Below are 20126 nucleotides of genomic sequence, written 5' to 3' on the forward strand. Positions count from 1 at the left end.
AGGGAGAAGCAGACTCCCTGCTGAGCAGGGAGCCCGAATCGGGACTCGATCCCGGGACTCCAGGATCATGACCTGAGCCGAAGGCAGTCACTTAACCAACTGAGCCACCCAGGCGCCCCGCAGCCCGATTTTCTTTCAACGGACACATAATGAGGCTTGAACTGCTGTCTTAAGAGTCCCTTGCTAAGCTGGAGAAAAGAATGCTTTATTCATTTCAGTGGTCTTCTATTGATGATAAGTGAATCATTCAGTAAATGTTTCAGTAACTTTTTTTCATTCAGTAACTTTATTTTTGTAAATGAATTTTTTTTTCTTACATTTGAAATTGATTTACTTTTATTCATAAACACTTCTCTGTCCTGTTTCCCCAACCTGAAGATTGATAAAGGGTTTTTGGCAGCCTCCATTAACCCCAGGGGGTGGGCTGATGTGATAGTGGCAAGAACCTCTGGTGTGGGGACATATAGGATGTTGATGACAAGGCACCGGGGTCATCTCCTTTCCCCTTAGCCTAGCTGCAGACCTCCTTAGCATTCAGCCCAAACCTTGCTCCCTTTTTGCCCCCACACTCCTGCCAGACTGAACACTGCCTTGTCCCTCCTGCTGAGCAGGGAACCCTATACGGGGTTCGATCCCAGAAGCCTGGGATCATGACCTGAGCCGAAGGCAGACTCTTAACCGACTGAACCACCCAGGTGCCGAGGACCTCCCTTCCTCCCGGGCCTTTGATCATGCTATTTCTTCTAGAAGCACCCTCCCCACCACATTCTCTTTTTTTCAAAATTTTACGTCTCTTGGAAGTTCAATTCAAATGCTACTTTTTTCACTCTTCTCCAGATACCTCTACTCAACCCAGTATGGTCTCTGTCTCTCTCTAAAACCATCTTCAAAGTCTTCTGCCTTAGTAACCCTGCCTTGAGATTGAGTTCCCATTATGCTGAATTCTAGACTTCATGGTTTTGTTTTTACCTTCATCTTGGGCAACCAAAAGATGGGATAGGGTTAATGGGGAAAAAGTTTGGAATGGGAAACCGAAACACAAATACAGCAAAGTGCAAAGGGAAGCAGAGGTTTTTTGCAGAAGAGACTTGGGAATGATCATGAAAGCTGAAGGAAAGGACGCCTGGGGCCCCTGAAGAGTTGCAGACAGCGAGAGTCAGCAACACCCAGCCACAAAACCCACTGCCTTGGACATTGAGAAGGATGCTGTGGGGAGTGGCGTTCCTTTCTTTGTATGTGACATCCTCACTGCGCAAAATGATTCTTACAAGCATGTCCTTGAATGCTTCAAGGAAGGGAGCCCCCTCAAAAATCTTTAGGGCGTGAGGTATAATAAAGGTACACGTCATCACTAACAGGAACCGTGCAAATGCTGGTCATCTCTAGTTAGGAGCTGCCTCATTCCTGTGTGGTGAATATGGGAAATCCTACTAACTAGTTCCAGCCGTGCTCCTTGTGCTCCTGGCCTCAGTCATAACCTTCCCTCCCTGATGGTTTGCAGAGCGAAATCTCTTGTCTCTTTATCTTCTCTCCTGCTAGATTGTGGGCAAAAATAAATATGTCAGTAAATGTTTGCGGAAATGAATCTTTATTACCAGAGTATTATTTGCCTTTATCTGGATCCTAGAGCCACCTTAACAATAAAAATGAATGACTCCAAAGAATAGGACTTGGCAGTGTCCGTATGATACCACTCTTGCTCAGTGGTTTTATTTTTGCTCCTCATGACTTTTCTATAGATGAGCTTATAGTTAGGTCAGGTTTTATTACCACCCAATTCTGTCATTTTTGCAGAAATTGTGTTAAGACTTAATGTACCTGCATTCAACACATTCGTTTCTGCATTCTCATTTGAAATTGGCGACAAGAGGAAAGAGGACCTCAGTTTAAAAAAAAAAAAGATATTTGAGAGAGAGAGCATGAGCTGGGGGGGAGGGCAGAGGGAGAGGGGAGAAACGGGCTCCCCACTGAGCAGGGAGCCCTCTACAGGGCTCAATCCCAGGACCCCGGGAGACACTTAACCAACTGAGCCACCCAGGCGCCGAGGACCTCATTTTTTAAAAATGCTTCATTTCCGTAAGCATTTTGATTAATTGCAGAGAGGTAATAGGGGTAGAGAGTACGTAAAGAAAAAGGGGGGCAGTGGCTAATTTAAATTCCTTAACATTCTGCCAGGAGCAGAGGTCACCCAGCCACCTGGGAGATTAGTGGGGAGGCTGTAAGAGCCTGATGCAGGAGCCTTGTATGGGCTTATTGCTGTGTATCCCCGCACAGTCATTCTGGAGCTTCCGGAAGAGCCGCAGAGGAGAGGTTCATCAGAGCAGGACCCTTGATACGGTTGGTGCAAGCATCAGGCAGAACAGACGGGGCAGGAGTCCTGCCTGAGGCACTCTGCTGTGCCAACATGTCCAGTTAGGTGCTGTGTCATGGGAGGCGTTGGGCCAAGGAGGGTCAGCGGCACAGGGAGGGCACTTGAAGCTAATGGACCTGCATGTTTAACAATCAACACAAATATTTCAATGTGTTAAAAACCAGGCTGGCCATAGCAGTGCAGACCCATTCCTGCCAAGAGCCCTTCTGCGGCTGGCCAGAGAACATGAGAAGCCATGTGCCTAAAGGACTGCCTAGGGACCAAGGCCTTTTCTGAGGACTCCTGAGACCAGCCTCACCCTTAGGGACACCGCCAATGCAGCTGAAGGCCCAGGTCGCCCCTCTAGATCTGCTAAGGTCCTGACAAGTGGCTCCAGGCTCTGTGTCCCTGGTTGCTCCACCCTCGCATGTCATTGTGTGAAGCTCGTGCGTCAGCCTGGACCTTGGCACTACTCACTGGCTTCCAGCTCACCAGGTGTATGCCCTTGGGGGTGTATGGCCATTGATTTCAGCAACCTCTCAGTACTTTTGTAGGGTAAGCCCTGGGCTGGCGCTGTAGGATATTCAAACATGAAGGCACAGTTCAGATCTGCAGTCTAGTAAGCGGTCCCCTTTTAGGTTTGGAAAACTTAAGCACAACTCAAAGGAATCCAAGAAGCCTGAGGAGGGTACTGGAGTTGACTTGGGTATATAAAAGGGCAATTTGGTCATATTACGTTTGTACTGCTTTGTAATAATTCTTTGGGGGTGGGGTTTTTCTCTTTCAGCACCTCCGTAACCTCTGCCAAAGTGGCTGTGAATGGTGTCCATTTGCATTATCAGCAGACTGGAGAGGGAGAGCATGCAGTCCTGCTGCTTCCTGGAATGTTGGGTCTGGAAGTTTTTAATGGAATTTTCATGCTGTGTAGTCTGTGATGCATTCACATTATTAGATGCCAAATATTGATTATTAATTTTAGTGCTTTGCTAAATGCTTTAATATTTGCTACAAATTTAAGTGATTCAGAAAAGAAGGATAACTTTCTACTATATGTATTCTTTATTCCTTTAAATACCCAGGTTTTTTTTTTTTTTTCTCATAGAGATATACTGTGTAGTTACCTACAATTTGGGAGGATGACAGGGGTCAAGGAAAGGTGTGTGGGCAGAAGGGATAGATAAAGGCAGGAGACGAGTTACTGACCAACCATCCCAGTGTGCCTGGAATTGAGGGGTTCCAGGATGCAAGACTTCCAGTGCTGGAAGATGGATTGATCATCCTGTTACAGTTGACTATATGCTCAATTAAAATACGAGCTAAGAACAAGACTTAATTTAAAGCCTTTTGGAAGTCAAAATTAGATTGGCATGAATGGAGCATAGTAAAGCCGACTATATCCCAATTTTATCTTTCAGATAAGTAATTTACATGTAGACAGCTCAGGACGATAATTAATGTCCAGTGATCCCAGGACACTCAAATTTGGTTTTAAGGATTTTAGTATTGTTTTAATTTAGTTAAATAATACCAATATATACTATTTCCTTATGATTTCTTTCTTCTTCTAAAAGTAAAATGCTAAAATGCCTTTCCAAACTTATATACACATAATATGTGTGTGTGTAAAAAACATATGTGCAAAAAACATATATGTACAATATATATATTACACATTATATACACACATATACAAGTTTTTTTTAAGTAGGCTCTATGCCTAGCATGGAACCCAGCATGGGACTCAATCTCACAACCCTGAGGTCAAGACCTGAGCTGAGGGGCGCCTGAGTGGCTCAGTTGATTAAGCAGCTGCCTTTGGCTCAGGTCGTGATCCTGGAGTCCTGGGATCAAGTCCCGCATTGGGCTCCCTGCTTGGCAGGGAGTCTGCTTTTTCCTCTGACCCATCCCCATCTCATGCTCTCATTCTCTTTCTCAAATAAATAAATAAAATCTTAAAAAAAAAAGACAGCTGAGATCCCGAGTTGGATGCTAAACTAACTGAACCACCTCGGCACCCCTCCATTTATATTTTTGCCTTAGGTTTTCTGAATGATTTACCTGATGGTGAGAAAGGTAGATCTTCCCAGGAAGAATGGTGGTCCTTGATAGTGTTAAATGATCCTGTACCATCTTAAAAGACATTTTGTAATAATAGCTAGTTTATCAAGCAAGATGTTTAGGTGGCCTGAGCTACAAGCCCTTAGAAAGTAAGTGGACTTTAAAAATGAAATGTGGACTTGCTCCTGGACTGGGCTCCTTGAGAGTCTGGCCTTCTGGGCCACACGCAGTAGGTGTGTGCGCACAGTGGCTGTGACCTTGTGGGGAGGCTGGGAACTGCCAGTCAGTTCCACTACAGCCTCAACGTGGTTCTGCTTGTTACCATGCTGCTGTTTGAAACAAGCTAATCTGATTTCTTCCCTCCACACCCTGCCCTCTCCCTCATTTTAGAGTTTTAGTTGAGTTTTCTGGTGTTCACTTATAACCAGAAAATAAAATCTCCAGGGCTGTTCACATTAGCCTAGTAAAAAACACTTGGGAATTTGGGGCGCCTGGGTGGCTCAGTTGGTTAAGCGACTGCCTCTTCGGCTCAGGTCATGATCCCAGGGTCCTGGGATCGAGCCCCACATTGGGTTTCCTGCTCAGCAGGAAGCCTGCTTCTCCCTCTCCTGCTCCCCCTGCTTGTGTTCCCTCTCTTGCTGTGTCTCTCTCTCTCAAATAAGTAAAACCTTGAAAAAAAAAAAAAAACAACAACAAACCAACCTGGGAATTTAGAATTCTACTTTGAATAACTTGGACCAAATCTCATAAATTTGTTGACAGATAATATTGAGATAGCTCTCATTTGTAAAAGTCACTTTTTAGAAAGAAAGAAAAAAATCACCCAGAAACATATCATATCAGTAATTCTATGCAGTTTCATGAATTCCTTTTTTTAAATTAAAAAATTTTTTTAAGGAAGATTAACTGGGAAAGTATCAAAAGTAATAATACAGGACCAAATGAATCCTCAAAGTAGCCACTAGGAGGAGACAAAAGGCAGGTCCTGAACACCAGGAAAGGAAGTCAGCCTCCCCGTAAATGGATTTATTTATCATCACAAGGCTACTTTGCTGACTGCATCTTGCTGTCTAACTTCGAGTAGAAACTAGTTACTTTGTTTTAAGATTGTAGTTGTTTTCTGCTTCTTTTACTGTAATGTGCTTGAAATAATGAAATCATTCACCTGAGGGTAACTGAGTGGCTATTTTTAGGAAGTGGAGAGACTGATTTTGGACCCAGATTAAGAACCTAAATAAGAAGCTCTTCACAGTGGTTGCCTGGGATCCTCGAGGGTATGGACACTCCAGACCCCCAGATCGAGATTTTCCCAGTGGACGTTTTTGAAAGGGGATGCAAAAGATGCTGTTGATTTGATGAAGGTGGGTCTCTTAGGGAAGAGCCCAGAGAAGGGAGGATGGCTGGGCCTGTCTTCATCTATTTGTTTTTGGTTTTGTGGTTTTTTTATTTCTCTAGGGGTAATACCATGTAATTCTTACAGAGAATTCAGGGAGTTCAAATAGGTATGAATTAGGAAGTAGAAATATCCCACAATCCAACTATTTAGAGATACTGCTGGTATGACTTTGACACTCTGCCTTCCCAGCCCATCTTTTTTTTTTTCTTTTCCAATTTTGTTAACATATAGTGTATTATTAGTTTCAGGGGTAGAATTTAGTGATTCATCAGTTGCATATAACACCCAGTGCTCTTTACATCAAGTGCCTTCCTTAATGCCCTTCACCCAGTTACCTTATCCCCCCACCCACCTTTCCTCCAGCAACCCTCAGTTTGTTTCCTAGAGTTCAACATCTCTTATGGTTTGCTTCCCTCTCTGCTTTCATCTTATTTTTCATTCCCTTCCCCATGTTCATCTGTTTTGTTTCTTAACTTCCACATATGAGTGAGATCATGTGGTATTTGTCTTTCTCTGACTTATTTCACTTTGCATAATACCCTCTAGTTTCATCCATTGCAAATGGCAAGATTTCATTATTTTTGATGGCTGAGTGATCTTTCATTGTATATTTAGGCCACATCTTCTTTATCCATTCATCCATTGATAGACATCTGGGTTCTCTTCATATTTTGGCAACTGTGGACATTGCTGCTATAAACATTGGGGTGCATGTGCCCCTTTGAATCACTATGTTTGTATCCTTTAGATAAATACCTAGTAGTGCAATTGCTGGATGGTAGGGTAGTTCTATTTCTAACTTTTTGAGGAACCTCCACACTGTTTTCCAGAGTGGCTGCACCAGCTTACATTCCCACCAACAGTGCAAGGGGGTTCCCCTCCAGCCAGTCTTCTTTCATATATAAATACATGGTTTTGTATTGATGGCATCATACTTATACATAATGTTTTTCCAAATTACTGTTTTTTGAACAATTTGTCAAGGAGATACTTCCATGTTAACAAATAATAAGTTTACGTAAATCTTCTAATAGTCACACAGTATTCCATTGTGGGGATGCAGTGTCTTATTTCACTTCTCTCTAATGGTAGATAAATAATCAAATTTTTAAGTTGCTTTTTTTTGTTATTAGAAACAGCAGTGCAGTGAATATTGTTTTGTCCATGGACATTTTAGTTCTTTTATAAACAGAGTTTGTGTGGACACTCCTGGACCTGTCTCCAGATGTACGGGTGCAGGAGTTCCATACATACCTAGGGGATGATGCTGGGTTATGGAAGATGCAAATGTTCCTTTTACAAGATAGTTCCAAATTATTATCCATGCTACTTACAGCCATGTATAGTCCCATCAGTATCTTGGACTGATATTTGTTAAATCTTTCATTTTCCAGGTCATTCTATTTTTACTTCTAGGCAGCATCTCTCCGATGTCATCTTTGTTCAGTTTCCCTAACACGTTTTCAGAGCCTGGTTGATTTAAGGACTAATAACCTCCCCGTGACACCGTTCTCCTCCAGCCTGTTCTTCCCACAGTTGCAGTCAGTGGTTTTATCAGATGTGGTGACTTCATTCCATCCAGTAAATATCAAGTTTCCCTCTCTAATCTGCATTACTATTCTCAAAGCCTTCGCTCACGCGTGGGTGTGCATGCACATGTTACTTGTCATTTCCAAGGACAGGTGATCGCCACTGTTTCCAGAGAGTCTGTCCAACCAGAAGATGTAGTTCCCTCATTAATTCAAAACAATACTAAGTACTTAGGGTTTTTTTTTAATTCAATTTAATGAACATATACTGCATTATTAGTTTCAGAGGTACTTAGGATTTTACGACACTTAGATTTACACCAAAACTAATGGAGATAAAAACATTTGCGTCATCAAATGGTGGATTCTAGGATTTTTCTTTAATTACCAACAGCTGCTCCAAACCTCACAGCTGTATTGATTTTGACAACTGTCAATTATGGGATTCTTTTAGCAGAGAGGAGCAGTCAGCTGTGCTATGTGCATTTCACTGTATTCCTCGCAGATGCTGAAGTTTAAGAAGGTGTCCCTGCTGGGCTGGAGTGATGGCGGCATTACATCTCTTATTGCAGCTGCAAAATATCCATCGTTCATCAGCAAGATGGTGATCTGGGGAGCCAATGCCTACGTGACTGATGAAGATGAGAAGATTTATCAGGGTAGGTCTCACGAATCGTAGATGTCATGATAAGTGGTACCTTTGCTCTCCCCTTCTCAGGACTTACTTCGATCTGTATTGACAAGTCCTGTCTCGTCTGCTTCCAGTTCTCAGCTCTGAGGTCAGAAAAGCCATGAGTTCTCACAAAAGCCCTACAGTTTAACCAGTCTGTGTTTTAACGCTTTCTGTTGGCAGAAGTGACATCTTCGTGACTCAGGAAAAGGTCCTAGAAAATCCGCGTTCACATTTCCGACTGCTGATAGTGAACTTCAAGGAGGAAGGGCTTGATGGAAAGTGTTCTTCATAACCTCTTAAAATTATGGGAGCGTAAAAGGAATATTGTATTGAAACCTTATATTTTGATAAATTCTGTGCTGTTCACATTTCATAAGGTTGTCCTTGAAGCTTATCTTTGAAGGTTTTAGAGGCAGAAGAATGGGGACCAGCAAACTTAGAGCCTGTGGGCCAAATCCAGCCCATCTGTTTTTGTAAGGCCGGGCACTGATGGAGAAGGCCAGCAGTGGCAGGCCTAGAGATCAAGCGGGGTGCCCCCTCTGTCCCCGTTTCCTCCTCTGTGCCCAGAGTTGCTGCCCAGCTGTGGGATTGCAGGCAGCACCTCAGGACTCGCTTAGCCTCCAGCAAGCTGACCAGACTGAAACTGCTTGGCTCTCGGGAGGAGAAGAGGACACATCAGGATCTGGGGGTGTCTGGGGCAAAAATCAAAACTGCCCTGGGGTACCCCACCACCACCATCTGCCGGGTTGACCCACCAGGACCCTCTTCTTCAGTCTGGTGGCTTTTGATCTCAAGTATGTCTCTCCTGGATCTCAGATGGCCTGGCCCAGGCAGTTAGGGTCAAGCGTAAATCTGCCTACCTAATACCTTTGATTTTGCCTCTTGGCTTGCAAAGCCAAAAATACTCTCTGGCCCTTGACAGAAAACATTTGCAGACCCAGGCACTAGACTATGACAAGTCTAGTTTTATTCAGCTGGTTCTGCAATTCACCTGATTTAAGTAAGCCACTAAATGGCAGTGTTCTGTTGTAGAATCTTAGTTCTTTGCACTGTTTGTGAAAGGACAATGAACCTCTTAAATGATGAGTCGGAGGCAGTCACCTATCCTAATCAGCACTCCTGCTTTTCCTTATTGTATCCGTACCAGGTTCAGAGGAAAAAAAATACTGAAAAAATATACTGTAAATGGAATGGAAATGCCTGTGACAATGCCTGCCTTCTCTGTCTGATAATTCCAATGTCTGGGTCATTTTCGGGTCAGCATTTGCTGGTTGTCTTTTCCCTTGAGAATTGGTCAGATTTGCCTGTTTGGGGATTGTAGAGTTTTTTCATTTATTTATTTGTTTTATATGTTGGTTAATTTGGGATTGTTTTTATTGTGCTATGTTGTGAGACTTGGTATCCTGTTAAAACTCTGAGGAATGTTGATTTTTTTTTTTCTTGGCATGCCATCAGCCTGGTTAGGTTCATACTGCAAATTCTGTTTAGCCTTCTGTGGGCTATAGTTCCAGCAGCAGGTCCATTCTCAGAGCCTGTTCTATGCTTCTTCGTGTCTGCCCCACACAAACCCTACTCAGGCTATGCTGGGACATAGGTGGTGGTTTATATGGTAGTTCAGTTCTTGATGCTTATGCTGTGTGCTTTTTTGGATCTTCCCCATGCATGGAGCGCTCAGGGGTGATCCCAGGACTTGAATCATTTCATTAGTTCATATGCAGAATTAGGGACCCCCTTCAAAGCTCCTATGACCAGAAACAGATTTCTCTCAGAAAGAGAGGTTTCAGCAGCCTCCCCCCACCCCCCGCTGCTGTGCTTCGCGCAACTGGAGCCATCTTTAGGGCAAAGCAGCCAGAGAAAAGAGGTGGAAGAATTAACAGGGATTTCACCTACAATCTTCAGTTACTAGGGGCCCCTTTTTCTGGTACCTTCGGTCAGAAAGCTAGCCTTCTCTTGGGGTTTTAGGGGCCTGTCTGTTGCTGGACTAGTAGTGCAGGCCCATGGCTGTGCACCTTCACAACATGGACTACAGTAGGAAGAGAGAGAGAGAAACAGTCTTCCTCAAGCAGGGGAGCCTGGTCCAGGTCCTCTGGCTAACTCTAGGGGTCTTCTGAAGTTCCCACTTTCCGCATCCCAAACCACATGTGTGGTCCACCCCCCCACTCCGTGTTTCAAAGTTGGGACTCCAAGGAAGAAAAGGGAAATAAGAAACTCATCCCCTTTCTGTGTCATTATTCAAGGTTTGACTGTTCAGCCTCCTGCTCTTATACATTAGCATGTAGTTGCTCCTTGTTCCGTCTGGAGTTCAGCTATAATCCATTGGGGGGGGGGCGCTCACACCAGCTTAGCCAGCACCCACGCCCAAGAGATACTGGGTACTCACTTGAGCAGATGTCTCACAGCTTCTGCTATGACTAGGGGGTGATGTTCTCTAAACTACTATTCAGCCAGGCTCCTCCTGAGCCCCAGAGCCAGATTTCTATCTATCAGCTGAGCACCTTCCTCTGGATAGCCTGTAAGTCTGTCAAAACTAGTGTGTCTGCCTTGAACTCATTACCTCATAACTCTTCCCACAGCCCAGCCCGTGTCTCAGTGAGTGGGGCCCGGGCCACCTGGGAGGCATCCAGGGCCGACCTCTAAGCGTAACCCCTCCTTTCTTCCCGCCCACTGTTTTCCTGCTTCGGACCCTTGGCCTCTGAGGGCACTTGGTCTTACATGAAAGAGTTTCCTCACTAGCAAAAACCTGGTCACCAGATTCTGTGACTTATAATCCTTCAGTGACTTAAGTGACCTCCAAGCACCTGGGCCCTGCCTGCCCTGAAGCGAGCTGCGCCTTCCCCCTAGGCCGCCGTGCGCCAACGCCCCCGCCTCCATGCGCTTCCTCTCCCCCCCCCCCCCCCGCACCTTCCCCCCGCTTCCCTGCACCTTCTCCTCCAACCAGCCTCTCTGCACCTTACCCCCTGCACCTCCCGCCCCCCACCCGCCCCGGACTCCCTGCGCCTCCCCTGCCCCGGCCTCCGTGAGCCTTACCCCCACCTCAGCCCTGTGCCCCCCCCCCCCCGCCTCCCGGTGCCCCCCCCCCCGCCTCCCCGCGCCTTCCCCTCCCCCCCCCCGCCTCCGTGCGCCTCCCCTCCCCCCTCCCCCCCTCGGATGCCATGTGCCTTCCCCACCCCCCACCCCTGCCTCCCTGCGCCTTCCCCTCTGCCCTCGCCCTCCCTGCGCCTTCTCCCCCTCCCAGCCTCCCTGCACCTTACCCCTGCACCCACCCCGCCCCCTCCCGTCCTCCCTGCGCCTCCCCCCCCCTCCCGTCCTCCCTGCGCCTCCCCCCCCCCCGGCCTCTGTGTGCTTCCCCCCCCCGCCTCCGTGTCTCTTCCCCCCCCCCCCGCCTCCCTGAGCCTTCCCCTCCCCCCTGCCTCCCTGAGCCTTCCCCTCCCCCCCCCGCCCTCCCTGTGCCTTCTCCCCCTCCCAGCCTCCCTGCACCTTTCCCCCTGCACCTTGCCTCCCCCCCCCCAACCTCCCACGCTGAACAGCTGCTACTCCTGGAACAGACTTTCTCCTTTGCGCCTCTCTGCCTCGGCACCTGCTTGTGTGCTCGCCTGCGCGGCCTGCCCTCCAGCCGGGTCTCCCCACACGCGTCTTCTCCAGCCACCGTTCTGGAGCCCGTGCCCCGGCCGATGCTTGTGCCTCTGGCGCTGGTGTATTCCGCACACCCTTTCACCGGCCCGATTGTCCTGGGCGCTGTCACCCTGTCGCACCTTCCCTTCAGTCACAACTGTGTGAACTCCCCATGTTCAGTCACCCTGACTTCCCTTCTTTGCGCTGCACACAAACCACGAGAAGCTCCCTCCTCACCTCACACTCCTCTTTCGCATTTTCTGCTGCCCTTCCCAGGCCCACTCCCTCACGGCCCCCTCTTGCCCTGACTTGGGCGACCCACCGGCCTCGTGGAACCAGCGCCTCCGTGCTGCCAAGCCCCGCAGATGCTTTATCGCCCTTCGGCTCCTTGGTCATGCTGCAGCATTTGAAAATACACATCCCTCTTCTCGAAGCTTTCTGTGCCCTGGAGTTCTTGCCACCACGTCCAGAACTTTCCCCTTACCTTGCTTAGTCTCTGTCTTTGACACCTTCCCTGCTCTGCTCTGCCGGGCACCATCCTTAGCTCTCTGCTTCTCTTCTCGTTCTTATACCCAAGGAGCTTCCCTCGTCCCTTGGCGTCCTCAAACTCCTAAATTCCAGGTATTCAACTTCGTGTCCATTTTTCTTACCTGGTTGCCCCACAGGCACCTTACATTCAGCGTGTCTAAAGTCGAGCTCAGGATCTTTCCTCCACACCTGGTCTTCCTGCTACATTTCTCACTTTGCTAAGTGACACTCGGTGGAATATACTCTTTCTTCCACAAAAGAATATTTTAATTATGATTTATGGAATGCCTGCCATGAGCTAATATTAACATGGCTGTTTATGACTCAACTCTGGGCTCAGACCCGCGAAGAAACCTGTGATGTTGGCACAAACTGGGAAGGTCCGCCAGTAAAGCCCAACGTTTCGCGTCTGCAGTATAGTGATCCAGCCCTCTGCATTCTTCTTGCGTTCTGCTGGGCTCTGTCTGGAATCCATCTCACCTTTTCCGTTCCTCCTGCCAGGCCCCGGTTCCAGGCCTCCGCATCTGTCTTCACTTAGATCGACCAGCACTTTCCAACCTGCCCTGTCTTTACCTCATTTCAGTCTACTTTCCTGACTGGATGGTAGTTTGCTAAGATGTGAATCTCATTATGTCTTACTTGAAAACCCTCCAAAGTCTCGCATAGCTTTCCAGATAAGTGGAGTTCCGACTCCTCGGCTTTGCTCACAAAGTTTGAGTGAGCTGGTACCCCCGCCCCCATCTTTCTAGGTCCATCCGCTGCCACCTTGTCTCCTCTACCCGCACATACCCATCCTTTTCTTCGGCCACCTGGAAACTCCTGAAGTTCTAGCAATAGATGGAATGGCTCCCATAGTTGCTTGCTGGCTTCTGTTCTCGCAGACTTAGACCCAGCAGTGCCTCCTCCAGGAAGCCCACCACCACTGCCACTTCCTGCCGTTGCCCTCTGAGCTCACTGACCCTCCTCTGTCCTCCCCAGCCTCTCCCACGACATCTCTCCCACTCTTCTACAGAGGTTGTTTACAACTCTAAACGATAAGGCCCTTGAGGGCAGAGACCAAATCTCATTCAGATTTGTACGTGCTGTGAGTAACGCTCAGCAGCCTTCAAATAATGTTTACTGGATTAATTCACTAATTAATGGTGAGCCAATGAGTTTTCTTCTGGTGCTTAGCACAAATTATATGCTCAAAAAATAAATGTATCTGTTTTCCCGGGGGTGGGGGGGGATACAAATTATATGTTTCACATCAGCAAATAGTTTGATTCAAATAGTTAAATTAGGAACTTAACTGTGAAACATAATTGCTACTTATTTTTTGGTGGAAATTATGCTTTGGGATAAAACTGGCTTCCTCTTAAAAATTAACAGAAGTAAGTATATAAATACATAGAATATTTTTGAGTGTTATATGCTGGGTACTGTTGTTAGCACATTTCATGTCTAACTTATTTACTCTTTATCTCAGAGTGGTGGTATAATTCTCATTTTTCAGATGAGGAAACTAGCACAGAGAGGTTCAGGAACTTGCTCAGGGTCACAGAGCTAGTAGGTGCGACCCAGCCAGTATGACTTCTGAGCCTGTGTGCTTAACCACATTGCTTGGTGTGAACATCTGGCTTGCCCCAGCTACAGCTGGATTTTTCTGCCCCTTGAGATTTAGATAATATTTCCCTGAGAGTCTAAAGCTAAAGTCTAAAGTCTAAAGTTTATATACTAACAGATACCTCTCACTCTAAATGCCTGCTTTGACCGAGTTAATTCACTTTGAGAAATCTCTTGCTATCCCAAAGAGGAATTTACATGTTAGCAAGAAAAATGTCTTCACATTGAACATTAGCCCATTTGGATTAAAAGATCTTGGCCTTCTGTCACAGGGGAATTTTTTTATTTATAAAAAATATATAATTTTATTAAAAGTCTTATAAAATTTTATAGTTTTAAAAAAGTATTAAAATTTTATAAAAACATATAAAATTTTATAAAATGTTACATTTATATTACATATTAATAATACTATTAACAATATAATAAAATACCTTATATATATAAATTAAACATTTATGTTAAATATATTTGTGTATCTTTAAATATGTAAATTAAACAAATAATATGTATTTATGCTATATATTATAAGGTATACAATATGTATTTAAATTTTATTTTGTAATTATATATTTTATTTACATCTGTTTATATTCCTAAACAATATGTAATTTAGTTTTATTTGTTTTTGAGTCATACAAAGTAGTGCCTTCTTCATACCATAGATCATCTTCTGTGACTCACTGATTTCAATGAACATTGAATTTCTAAGATTCATTCATGATAATGCTGTATCGTATTGCATTGGGCAAAAGTATTTTATTTTCCCTCTCTTTTATCAATGGACTGTAGGTCTGTTTTCACTGTTGCTGTGAACATTCATGTACATCTCTCCTGGGGCCTATGAGCAGTGGTATCAGTCTGGGGTATAGGCCCAAACGTGAGATTTGCTGAATATTGTGGTATGCAAATACGCCATGTTACCAGTGACCAGCTGTTTTCCAACTACATAAATTTGCATTTCCACCACGAGCGTAATAGATTCCTTAATTTACATCCTCAAAAACTTGGAATCATCAGACTTCCTAGTCCCAGCCAGTCATATGGATATGAAATGGTATCTTACTGGCGGACTTAATTTGCATCTTCCTCTTTCTAATAAGATTGAGAATCTTTTTATGTATTTATGCGCCCCTGGGGTTTCTTCTCCTGTATTGTCCCTATTCATGTCTTTTTGTTTCTTTTTGTTGATTTATATGTATCAAGATTACATAAAAGTTTTAAAACGATAGGTTTAACAGGCATACCGTGTGAAGTCTAACAGACAAACACCCAAGGACTCTCCATGATGCTCGAGACTAGAACACTTCCAGTATTATTACGATGTTACTGATTTGCAGGGTGTTTGCTGTTTGACAGTCTGATTATTATCCCCTTGCTGGTTAGTAATTGGGTTAGTCCTTGTTCTGCACAGCTTGTGGCTTGTCCTTTCACTTCCTTTCTAGACAGAACTAATTTTAATGTAAAAAAATGTTCGTGTTCTGTTTTCTCATTAGCTTGGCAAGTTTTGTGTATTTTCACACTTAACGGACATGTTCGTCAGTTTCTTTACTCCCCTTCTTTCATCTCAGATATTCCTCCCAAGCTCACTTCTCTTTGTCTTCAAGTTATTTTTTTAGAAGATCTTTAAGGGCAGCTCTGTTAATAGTGAGCTCCGTTTTTACCTCATACTGTCTTTATGCCACGCTCATTCTTGAAAGATTGTTTGGCTAAGTGCAGAAATGTAAATGGCAAATTATTTGCTCAGCCATTCCATGGTCTTCTGCCTTCCTCGACCACTGTTAAGAAGTTTTGCCCGTGTAGCTTTCCCCCGTCTGGAGTGAATGTGTCTCACCTATTGCTGTTTTTCAGGTTTCTTCTCTTTCTTTGATGTATTGCTATTTTACTGTTGTGTGTCCAGATGCGAATTCCTTTTTATTTATCCAGTTTGGGTTACATTCAGTTTTTATCTGTGGATCCTTATCTTTGATCAGTTCTGAAAACCATTCTTGCCCGTGTCCTCCTTCCCATATTGCTTCTCGTCCGTTCTCCTCCATCAGGGCACTGATTGGACTTTGTGGGCCTTGCCTTCCCATCTTCCATGTCTCTTGTTCATCTTCTTGTCTCTCCGTGTGGTGGTCTGCATCATTTCTTAAGCTTTCTCTTCCAGTGTTTTAGCTTTTTCATTAGCTTTATAAAGATTCTGATTGTGTTGTGACCTGTGAGTGGGAGCGAATATTTGCTTACTCTTAATCTGAAAACACACACACACACAAGACCATGCATACAAATTGATGATGCTTTCTTTCAGAGAGGATTTACATTTGCTATTCTAGGGAAGCACAGGCTCCATACCAGATTGGAGCCATTTTCATCTCCACTTAATCTAGGAATCTTGGGTTCGGCTCTACGCACCCACCCCCAACTACCAGTTACATTTCCCGCAAAAGCCACCCTGCCTTTTGAGTAGTCTTACCACTCTTTGCTCTCTTTTTAGGTTCTCTTCCTCACACACACACCTTCATATCCTAGTTTGCATTAATTGCTACAACTCCAACAATGCAACAAAGAATATGTTTTATGAAGGAGATTTAGTCGTAGGGATGCCTGGGTGGCTCACTTGGTTGAATGTCTGACTCTTGATTTCAGCTCAGGTCTTGATCTCAGGGTCATGAGTTCCCATGGAGTTCCCTACATGCCCAGCATTGCACTCCACGCTGGGCATGGAGCCTACTTAAGAAAAAAAACAAAAACAAAAACTAGTCGTTCCACTGCAAGGGTACCTTGCAGAGGCTGTGGTCTGCAATGGAGCCCAAAGTAGACATATCTGTAGGAGATTTTTTTTTTTATTGGCCATCTTTATGACCTCTTGCTGGCTCCTCTCTCCTTCTCCCTCTTCCAACTCTCCTTTTTCTTCTTCCCAGACTTCCTCCACACCCTCTTAATTTCCAGACTTCTCTGCACCCCTCTGTGAAGTCTTTTCACTCCTGTGCAGAGCAGGTCAGCTCTCCCAGCCTCCATGTGCACCTCTGGGCTTAACCTGGGCAGGTCGGAACAGATCCGGCTCGTTCTGTCACAGCATCCGCCCACCTTAGAAGGCAGTGCACTTGTAAACAGCAATTTTTCCTCCACTCTGTAATTGCATTCACTGAGTACATACAGGGTGCCTGTCAGGGCCTTGGTGCTGTCGGGAGTGCCATGGAGGGGTTATTGTTTGATATGAGTTCATGTCATTAGTCGTGTGTTTTCTTTGAGGTGTATTGTGTAGCAGCAGCACTGTGTTAAAAGCTGTTATTAAGCAAGATGTAATACGCTCAGAAGCATTAGAATTATCAGTGTGTTTAAAGAAATACGGAAAGGAGTGGGCTAAGTAATTGAATTTGTTCATGTTTTATTTTTTTAAAAGATTTATTTGAGAGAGAGAGAGAGAGAGCACGAGCTGGGGTGGGTCAGGGGGAGAGGGAGAAGCAGGCTTCCTGCCAAGCAGAGAACCCAACACAGGGCTTGAGAATCATGACCTGAGCCGAAGGCAGATGCTTAACTGACTGAGCCACTCAGGTACCCCTAGACTAAACCTCTTCTTGTCAATACTTCTATTTTTCAGGTATCCGAGATGTTTCTAAATGGAGTGAGAAAATAAGAAAACCTCTTGAAACCTTATATGGCTATGACTACTTTGCCAAAACCTGTGAGAAGTGGGTGGATGGCATAAAACAATTTAAACATCTTCCAGATGGTAGGTTATGTGACCTGTTTAGCTGTTCCTTTGCTGATGAGAGAGGCTGCTTGCATTCTTCCCCTGGTGTTCCAGAATTCCCTGGTGATGAAAGCACTCACCCACTGTCCTTTCACACTAATGCGTGAACAGAGGATGCTAGTGATTGTATACCATACACGCTCTTGCATAATAAATCCGCCTTAAGCGATGCTATATGTATACACCTACTCTATGTATCAGGGTTCACAGTGTGAAGTCAGTCTTTAATAGACTGTTCCTTTTTCCTTCTAATCCTTTGTGTGTACGATGACAAAATAATTCTCCAGAAGCCTCAAATAGTGTTTGTTTTTCTCTAATTCTGGAGTGGGTAATCAGAAAACAAACAAGCTGTCGTGCGTACCATATTTTTTTCTTTTTCACATTTAGATGCATGACCCTGCTATATCCTCTCTTACCAGGATAAAAAAGAAGGGCCTTTGTGTCATGACCTTCAGCTCCAGCAGAATTAGCCTGAGGAAGAGCGTTCAATTTATTTCCCACCTTCAGAACTTAGTTATGTGGCTCTAATTCCCTGTCTTCATCAGAAAAATTAACAAGATTTCCACTAACAGGAAGAACTGACATCTTTAAGAAAAATTCTGAATTAAAGGCTGTTTTTCAATAGCCATTTACATTGCTAATCTCTCACTCTTCTATTTTAACTGCTAAAAGAATAGAGGGTAGCTGAGATCAAATCTGGGAGCACATTTGTGACAAAATGGCTGCAGCTGAAGGAGCAGTTTGATCTATTAGGTAATCATTTCCAGAGTGAGTCACCTATCAAAACTTTCACAATGAAAAGGACATTTGGAACTATTACTTTTCTGGTTCAAGTTCAGAACAGCAAATATATCCTCTTCCAGTGCAGTACCCACCCAGAGAAATAGATCTTTGAAAATGTGTCTCCCTCAGCTCTTAAAACAAAAATGCCATAAAGATGTCTAAGACAGTTCTCCATTAAAGAAGGCACATTCTTGAAACGTAAATTTTTGTGCTTTCCTGACTAGAGAGTGGGGTAGGAAGATTCAGAGGCAGAAGCAGAATTAAATCAGCAGCTCAAACATATGTCCTGTATCTGTTAAAATCTAAAGCTTCCATTCTGTGAAAGACCCTGTCAAGAGTATGGAAAGACAAGCCCCACAGACTGGGAGAAAATATTTGCAAAAGGCATATCTGATAAAGCACTGTTATCCAAATGTGCAACAGACTCTTAAACCTGAACAATAAGAAGAAAACCTGATTAAAAGATGAGCCAAATAACAAGATCCCAATACTTACCTGTTAGAATGTCCAAAACAGGATTTTTAGGGCCATGAAAATACTCTGTAATCCCATAATGATGGCTACATGTCATTATACACTTGCCCAAACCCACAGAATGTGCAACAACCAGGAGTGAACCCTGATGTAATTTCTGGACTCTGGGTGATGATGACATATGTGTCCATGTAGGTTCATCAATTGTAAAAATGTCCTACTTGGGTGGGAGATATTGATAGTGGGGGAGGCTGTGCATGTGGGGGGCTGGGGTACAGAGGAAATCCCTGAACCCTCCACTCAATTTTGCTGTAAACCTAAAATTAAAAAAATCAAATACGGTTATTAAAAAAAAAGAAAGGGAGGGGGAAAATGTCAAAATGTAGAGGAACTATGGCAGTGATCTTACAGCAAGACTGTTAATAAACTACTTATCTCCCCTTCACACTCATTAATTTCACAGGACCCTTTTTTGTCGTAATTGTACACTGTGCACGTTGGTAGATGCTCGGTTTAGGATAGGGGTTAACTGCGCAGATTTGGAGTCAGACAGGCCTGGGTGTGAAGTCTGGCCTTGCCACTTGGTTGCTGTCAAAATGATGGGCTGACTACTCAGATTCTCTAAGCTGCCGTTCCCCATCTGTGAACTGAAGCAGCTAATAACGACCCCGTAAGGGGTTTTGAGGACTAACCAGGGTTCTGCATGTTCAGCTGTGGTGCAGTACCAAGTACACAGTAAGCGCTTGATTAAAGGTTATTAGGACTCTCTTTAGAAAGGTACTGGATCTACCAATGATTGTACAGACCAAGTGAGCTACAGCAGGTAAGGCATTGTGTCATGGGCATGAACCCATGGAAATCGTGTCTGACCCATAGTGCTCGGGATGACTGCTTCGTCCTCTGATTACGCAGTTAACAAGTGTGTGTCATCCCAGGGACAGGAGATGGCAGCTTCTGAGACCTAGAGAAGTATTTCTCTGGCCAACCCATCCCCTTCTCATTTAGCAGGCAGTGCCCCCCACCCCGGCCCCTGAGGAGGAGGGATAGGCCAGGTGCCTGGGCAGCACCCCAGTGGGCTGGCTCCCAGCTTTCTCAGGGCCCCAGTGACCCCCACAGAGGCCGGGAGGAGGCAGAGGAAGAAGGAGCTCACTTTATGGAGTACCTGCCCACTGCCCAGAACTGTAGATAGGACACCTCTTTTTGGCCTCACGGCCACCCCAGAGAACTGGAACTATCCCGTTTGACCAGGGAGGAGGCTGAAACTCCTCACTGTGGAACCGCCAAGAGTTCCCAGGCAGGAGATGGTAGGGCAGGACCAGAGCCAGGTTGTTCCTCATCTGCCTCAGGAAGGTTGTTACGACGGAGGTGAGGCCCTTATCATC

At 44.9% G+C, this 20126-nt stretch overlaps 1 protein-coding gene across 1 annotated transcript in view; it reads left to right on the forward strand.

Moving 5' to 3' along the window:
- The window catches only part of BPHL (biphenyl hydrolase like), a 36619-nt gene that overhangs the window by 4002 nt on the left and 12491 nt on the right, over positions 1–20126 (forward strand). The window contains 6 exon segments of the mRNA XM_027602773.2: positions 3138–3241; positions 5602–5625; positions 5628–5722; positions 5725–5769; positions 7839–7992; positions 17335–17466. Of these exon segments, the coding sequence (XP_027458574.2) occupies positions 3138–3241; positions 5602–5625; positions 5628–5722; positions 5725–5769; positions 7839–7992; positions 17335–17466 (554 nt within the window).

This window comes from Zalophus californianus, chromosome 7 (genome assembly GCF_009762305.2).
Source record: "Zalophus californianus isolate mZalCal1 chromosome 7, mZalCal1.pri.v2, whole genome shotgun sequence".
NCBI classification, from domain to species: Eukaryota; Metazoa; Chordata; class Mammalia; order Carnivora; family Otariidae; genus Zalophus; species Zalophus californianus.